Source organism: Agelaius tricolor, unplaced genomic scaffold, assembly GCF_023055355.1.
Source record: "Agelaius tricolor isolate 1412-34295 unplaced genomic scaffold, bAgeTri1.0.p SCAF_8, whole genome shotgun sequence".
In the NCBI taxonomy this organism is placed as follows: domain Eukaryota; kingdom Metazoa; phylum Chordata; class Aves; order Passeriformes; family Icteridae; genus Agelaius; species Agelaius tricolor.
Window position 1 is genome coordinate 44,096,273 of NW_027269268.1, and position 6,925 is coordinate 44,103,197.

Below are 6,925 nucleotides of genomic sequence, written 5' to 3' on the forward strand. Positions count from 1 at the left end.
CCGGTAATTACAGCCATAAACGCTTCAGCGCTGCGGCTGCAAATCCACTCTCACCCACAGCTTTAGGAAGCGGCAGGCAGGCAGCACCCCCCCTTTCCCCGAAACAACTGGCTGCCGAGGCGAAACTTTCCTCCTCAGCCGGAGCTGACACATCCCTAAGGCTGGGAAAGCATCTCGGTGGGGGCAGCGCCGGGACGGGCTGAGGGAGGCGGGGCCGGGGAACGGGAGGGGGATGGCGGCTCCGCCTGGTGGGGGGTCCTGATCTCCCCTCGACCCCCCCAAACCGCCGGGTTTGGCCTCCGGGCTCTTGGCTGATAAAGGCATCTCAGGCTGCCTTACAGTTCGCTGTCGGGACTGGCGACAGAGCCCGGCCCCCGCGGCCGGCTGCCGCTGCGCCTGCGGCGGGACAGCGCCGGCTGCACGGACGGGCTGGTCGGCTGCCGGATCTGATAAGCGGAGGCAATGATAAAAATTATAGTAATAGCAATAAAGATGTCTGACTGTCCTTCCTTCGTGCTGTGTGTTGGTCTGTGCCCCTGACTGCCTGCCTGGAGCGAGGAGGGCGGGGGCACCAGACTGAACGGGTCACTGAAGCTGGACGGAGTGTGTGCCTGTGCCAGGGCGGGAGGCGGGGGGAACGCGCATCCCGGCTCCCTCGCCCGCTCTGTGTGCGTGTGTCTGCGTGCTGGGGCCCGCGGGGTGCAGCGCTCTTACCTGCTTGCTGTACTTGCTGCTGGCCTGGCAGCTGTACTCGGAGCAATGGTCCGAGCCGATGGAGATGTTGTCGCCAGCGCCCACGAAGGTGTTTGCTGGGGGCAGGTCCTGCACGGCCTGGTGCTTTTTGCCAGCAGTGGGGGACTGTGGGTGCAGCTGGACCGTGGGCAGCGGTGAGCTCGACTTGTAGTGCCTGGCCAGGTCAGGGCTGCCTGGGCCACCATTGACCGAGCGATATCGGCCCATGCCAGGGCTGTCTGAGAGCTTCTCGTTCACGCTGTCGTAGCGCTGCCCATTGGGCTTGGAAGCCTCGACAGTAACAATGCTGCTGTAGAGGGGCTGCTTGCCCTTCTTGCCTTTCTTGTCCTTCTTGGGCTTCTTGGCCTTGTCGTGCTGCTGGGGGGTGAAGAAATCCTCATGGTCCTTCTTGCCGGCCTCGTAGCCATGCTTGCCCTTGGATCGACAGTAGCGGGCCATGACCACCACAAGGATAAGAAGGATGACGGTCATGATGCCAGCCACCACGCCAATGACTATGCTAAGCCTCTGCTTGCTCAGCTCATAGCTGGGATCACCAGCAATGTCCTGGGCCAGTGGGGTGTGAAGGCTGCGAGCCACCTGGCTCTCCACCACAGTGGCATTGGACAGGCTCTCGTTGACAAAGACATGGAGCAGGGCAGTGGTGGACTGGGGGGGCTGCCCACTGTCATTCACCTGCACAACCAGGCGGTGCAGGCCATAGTGCTTGGGGGCCAACTTGCCCACCAGTGACACCACACCACTGGCCGGGTCTATTTCAAAGAGTTTGAAGGGGTTGCCCCCAACAATGCTGTAGTTGAGGTCAGCGTTGAGACCTGTGTCAGCATCAGTGGCGACCACTGTGGCCACCACGGTGCGCATGTTGCTGGAGGGTGGCAGCACAGTGTAGGAGCTGTTGCTGGGGAAGGTGACAGTGGGTGCATTGTCGTTCTCATCCATCACAAAGAGAGACACGGTGGCTGTGGCAGACCTTGGTGGCTCTCCCCCATCCACTGCCTTCACCTTAAAGGTGTAGCTGGTCTGCTGCTCACGGTCAAAAGAGACAGTGGAGAAAATCGTTCCAGTGTCATTCTCGATGGAGAAGATGCCAGCTGCCTGTTCATGATCTCCAGGCTGAATAGAGAGGCTGAGCTCGGCATTGCGGCCCTTGTCAAAGTCCATGACAGTCACCATGCCCACGGGGCTGTTGGGCTGCAGGTTTTCTTTCACATAGAAGGTGAACACATCCTGCATGAAGCGTGGCTCATTGTCATTGCGGTCTGACACTCGCACCACCACTGTGGTGGAGCCCTGCAGTGATGGCACCCCCTTGTCCCGGGCTGTCACCTGAAATTCATAGGTGTCCCGTTGCTCACGGTCCAGCACTGCCTGCACCGACACATCCCCAGAGTCAGGGTCAATACTGAAGATGCTGCCCGGTGCCTCTGAGGAGAGGGGTGAGGCCTCCAAGGAATAGGTGATCTCAGCATTCTTGCCACTATCCGCATCTGTGGCAACCACTGTGGCCACCCTCTCACCAGGCAAGTTGTTCTCTGGGAAGGAGACCTCCAGCACAGCCTGGCTGAACATGGGAGGGTTGTCATTAGTGTCCCCAACACGCACCAGCAAGGAGTTGTTGCTGGACAAGCTGGGGCTGCCTGAGTCCACAGCCACAATCACCACGTTGTAGTCACGGACGGCTTCATAATCCAGAGGGGCCGAGGTGTGGAGGAAATACTTGCGCTTATTCTGTGGCTCCCCTTCACCCTCACTGGCCGGTTTGAGCTGGAAGGGCACATCGCCCACCACGGTGCAGGTCACCACACCATTTTCACCTTGGTCTCTGTCTGACACCTGCACCAAGGCAATGGGGGTGTCCACCAGCACATCCTCGGCCACGCTTGCCACCCCGTCCCGGAGCGGGATGCGCCCAATTTTCCGGATGTCGATGGTGGGCACGTTGTCATTTTCATCCCGGATGTTCAGCACGACAGTGGCCTTGTCTGTCTTGGGGGGCTGGCCCCGGTCTCGGGCCATGACAGTGAAGCGAAGCTGGTTCACCTCCTCCCGGTCGATGCGGTGCAAGACGCTGAGCCAGCCCGTGGTCTCATCCAGCCGCAGTAGGCGCCTGACGGACTCGGTGGCCGCCCCGAAGACGTACTCGATCTGCCCGTTCACCCCCACGTCCAGGTCGGTGGCTCGCAGCTGCAGGATCGGGGTCCCAGGGCTGCTGTTCTCCGCCAGGTCCGCCTCATAGACGCTCTTCTCGAAGCGGGGGCTGTTGTCGTTCACGTCGGTGATCAGCACCCTCAGGATGGCCTGCGAGGACCGTGCCGGGTCGCCGCCGTCCCGCACGCGGAGGCTGAGCTCGTAGGAGTCCCGCTGCTCCCGGTCCAGCGCCCCCTTGACGATCAGCTGAGGCTGCTTCTCCCCGTCCAGGGTGTCGGCCACCTGCAGCTCGAAGACGCTGCTGCGGGCCGCCGCCTCCGCCTCCTGCCGCCGCTTGCTGCCGCCGGGGAAGGGGGCGCTCTCGGGGGCCGCCGCGGCCGAGCCGCCCCCGCCGCCGCGCCGGCCGCCGTCCCCGCCGGGCTCCTGCAGCAGCTCGTAGCGCTCGATGCCGTTGCGGCCGAAGTCCCTGTCGGTGGCGGTGGGGAGCAGGTAGAGGGTCCCCACGGGCCGGTTCTCCTCCACGGTGAGCGTGAGGACGGGGGAAGGGAAGGTGGGGGTGTTGTCGTTGATGTCCAGGATGATGACCCGGCCTTCGAAGAGGTCCACCCAGCTCTGCGAGGGGCCGATGACCGACACCTCGAAGTCCAAGAAGCACTCGTTCTCGTCGAAGATCATCTGGCACTGCGGCAGCTTTTCGCGGTCGATGCGCCGCTCTGTGGTGCTCAGCTCCCCGGTCATGTTATCGATCTTGAGATAGTCGGAGCCCGACTCCAGGCTGAATGTCACCTCTCCGGAGCCCGTCACGATGCCCAGGTCGGAAGCCACGTTGCCGATGCGGATGTCGGCGGGTCCCTCCTCGGCCAGCCGGTACTTCAGGAGCTGCTTAGCCGCTGCGAGGCTGACCCAGAGCGGCGGAGGCAGGAGGAGCAAGAAGCAGCAGCAGCAGCAATGCACAAAGCGAAGGAGGGTCCGCATCTTCCTCATCTTCCTCGTACCGAAACCCCCCGCCCTCCTCTCACTCCCACCTGCCCCCCAATAAACTCCCCTGATAAGCCAACAGTACGGCTGAGAGTCCAGGTGATCAATTATAAAATCCTTCTATTTCTGGAAACTTATTGTCTCATGACTGGTGCAATTGGTGGTCAAAACCCTGCCGCTGGCTCCTCTGCTGCTCTCCCTGCCTTCCAGTTCCGATATACTTACAGTTCACGGGACAGTGGATTTTGCTTTTTAAAGATTCATCTCAGTAGATAGGATGGGATTTTCCTCCTCCTCCCCCTTCTCCTCCTCCTCTCTGATTTTACTGTAATCACTTTGCAAGGTTTGCAATAAAAGCAGGAGCAGTACTGTACGATTCGAAGCCCCCCAGGTCGTCGTCTTCAACACTAGAGTTAACTACAATTCACACACTCTCTCTTTTCTCTCTCTCTCTCTCTTTCTCTCTCTCTCTCTCCCCCTCTCAGCCGTTTACGACCAAGGCAATAGCTTTATTCTTCCCCCTCTCTGCACACACAGGGGAAAAAAAAATTGTGATTTGCTTTATTCAAAGGGCTTGGGTCCGGGAAAACTCCAAATCCTCTTAGCAATGGGCAGCTCTTAAAAAAAAAAAAAAAAAAAAAAAAAAGTAAAAAAAAAAATCCCAATAATGTCGGTAGCTGCACAGCTGATAGGAGAACCCCGAGTATTACAGTGCAGTCCACAGAATATCCCCTTTGGCTGGCAGAAAAGCACCCAAATCCATCTTCAGAGATCGCTTAAAATGTTCAGCTCTTTCTCCGGAGCGGATTTTTTTTAACAACTCTGCGCAAGGTCATTAGTCACAAAGCAACGATACAGAAACTGCAGAAGCCGTTTGCCCAGAATTTGCAAGGCTGGAGATAAGAACATAGACACACAACAGTCCCAAGTTTGTTTTTGCATCCGCAGTTTGTGTGTGTGCCTTACCTGCATTTGCACTGCATGTGTTAAAGCAATCTGGATCTGCAGCACTGAGAGCGATTCACAAATGAGATTGCAGTCTCTCTCTCTCTCGCTCTCTCTCTCTCTCTCTCTCTCCTCTTCCTTCCCGTCCCAATGCAGGTAACCAGATCTGAACTTGATCCTTTCAGTTCAAAGGTTAGCAACAAAACTATGTGTCCAAAGGCGATTATTGGTCTCTCGTAATTATACCCGGAGCGGAACAAGATGTAACTGGATCCCCCATGTGAATTAACACAGATTCTGAATTACATCCATATAAAGCGGAATGGCAAAGGGGAGGGGAAAAGAGCCGCGACGCGATTAAAAAAAAAATACAGAGTTCTATTTGCAAATAAAATTGTATCAGTCAATTGTTTCCTGTGATCTGCACCGCCACAGTGGGTGAAATCTGCAATTGTGTATTCCCTCCTGTGCCTTTCAGAGAAGTGTGGATCAGACGCTTTCACGGCAGAGCGGCTTGTGCATTAAAATGTTGAATGGCAATTGAGAAGCTTCCCACTCGTAAGGAAAAAAAAAAAAAAAAAAAAAAAAGAAGAGAAAAAAAAAAAAAAAAAGAAGAAGAAGCGGTAAACCAGCAAGTTTGCCCAAAGTGGAGGGAGCTGCTGAAGCCTCTCTCGGTAGCTCTTCCCTGACGCTGCAGCAGCAGAACCGCCTGCGCTACACACACACAGAAAGAGAGGGAGAGAGAGAAAGAGGGAGAGCAGAGAGAGAGAGAGAGAGAGCGAGAGAGAGAGAGGGAGGGCGGGAGGGAGGGAGGGAGGAGGAGGAGGGAGGACGAGTCAAGCGCTGCACTCCAGAAAGCTCAGTCTTACCCTCTGTCTCTGCTGCTAGTGCTGCAAGTGGGATAGCTGCTCATCACAAAACACCAGTTCAGTCCTCAAAACCGATCCTCATTTCACGCCCGAGTGTTGCTTCTGTGGCTTTCTCAAACCCGTGATCTGTAGTGATTTTCTCCTACCCTTTCCCTCCCCACGTCCGCTATAGACTGTGAATCGAGCAACGATTTTTAAAGCAAATGTTTGTTCGCCTTTCTTTGCTTCTATTCTGCATTTTGCGGAATCAAGCTGGTAAGGAAACTCGTTTTGCAGATTCCCACCTTCCCCTGTTGTGTCGGTGCTTTTGTGAAATAGCTGCAGTCACTGTAACTGCATAAAACTCCAGGGAGGAAGGGGGACTGCCTTAGATCTCAGACTTTCGTCCTGTTTCCCAGTGCTGTTTCAGCCTCTCGGTCTTTGTGATTGTGTTCTTCCTATTACCGTGTTTTGAATGTGTCTTTTCAGCATGTTTGTGGGTATCCTAGGAGAAAAAAAAAAACAACAACAACAAAAAAACCCTCGGAGAATATTATCAGGAAGGGAGCGAGAGGGTTAGTGGAAGAAACACATGTAAGAAGTATCAGATTTATTTCCGAACACAGACTTGCTGCTTCGATGATTGCTAAAATGTAGCGTCACCTACCTGGGTAAGTGGGAAATAAACTTTAATGGTAAAGCTCTCCGGCTCAACTTTGCTTATTCTGACGTCTCTAGTTCGCGTCTCCTTTTGACTTTGAGCCATTTAATCTCGTATGGCTTTTGTGTGCTCCCGCCCTACCCTTGGGGATGCCTGGTTCCTTACTTGTCCTCTCTGCTTGGAGCCCGGAGGGAAAACAGGGAGACTCCGGGGGCAGCCGAGCTCGGGGCAGCCAGAGGGGAGAGAATGAGCGTGTGCGGGTGTGTGTGTGCGGGTGTGTGCGGGTACATGTGTGTGTGCGTGTACATGTGTGTGTGCGGGTACATGTGTGTGCGCGGGTACATGTGTGTGTGTGCGGGTACATGTGTGTGCGCCTGTGTGCGTGCGCGCAGCCAGGGGAAGGCAGGAATCCAGCTGCTCCTTCTCCCTCTGTGAACACATGTGGGAAAGCAAGTTCTGTACGTGCGCGTTCTGTATGTGTTTGTGTGTGCATTCCTCGGTACATATGGCTCTTTTGAATAAAAACGCATGCAGACCAATGTAGCGAAATGTCTCTTTCATCGCGATGATATATTTAAGCGAAAAGCGGCCG

General features: G+C 55.7%; 1 protein-coding gene and 1 long non-coding RNA gene across 6 annotated transcripts in view; one reads left to right on the plus strand and one right to left on the minus strand.

Moving 5' to 3' along the window:
• PCDH7 (protocadherin 7) overlaps window positions 1–5,825 on the minus strand; it is a 266,737-nt gene extending 260,912 nt beyond the window's left edge. For 2 of the 5 annotated variants that reach the window (XM_071432574.1, XM_071432573.1), the window contains exon 1: window positions 715–5,574. In XM_071432574.1, the coding sequence (XP_071288675.1) occupies window positions 715–3,885 (3,171 nt within the window). In that variant the 5' untranslated portion in view covers window positions 3,886–5,574. Of the gene's footprint in view, window positions 1–714; window positions 5,579–5,693 lie in introns of those variants that run through there. The other 3 variants (XM_071432572.1, XM_071432576.1, XM_071432575.1) reach the window with 3 other exon arrangements.
• A 24-nt stretch (window positions 5,826–5,849) lies between these two features.
• LOC139592536 (uncharacterized) lies at window positions 5,850–6,876 on the plus strand. Its single transcript, XR_011680039.1, has 2 exons — window positions 5,850–5,948; window positions 6,162–6,876. It is a non-coding gene; the product is annotated as an uncharacterized lncRNA (long non-coding RNA).
• Window positions 6,877–6,925: the final 49 nt, after the last annotated feature.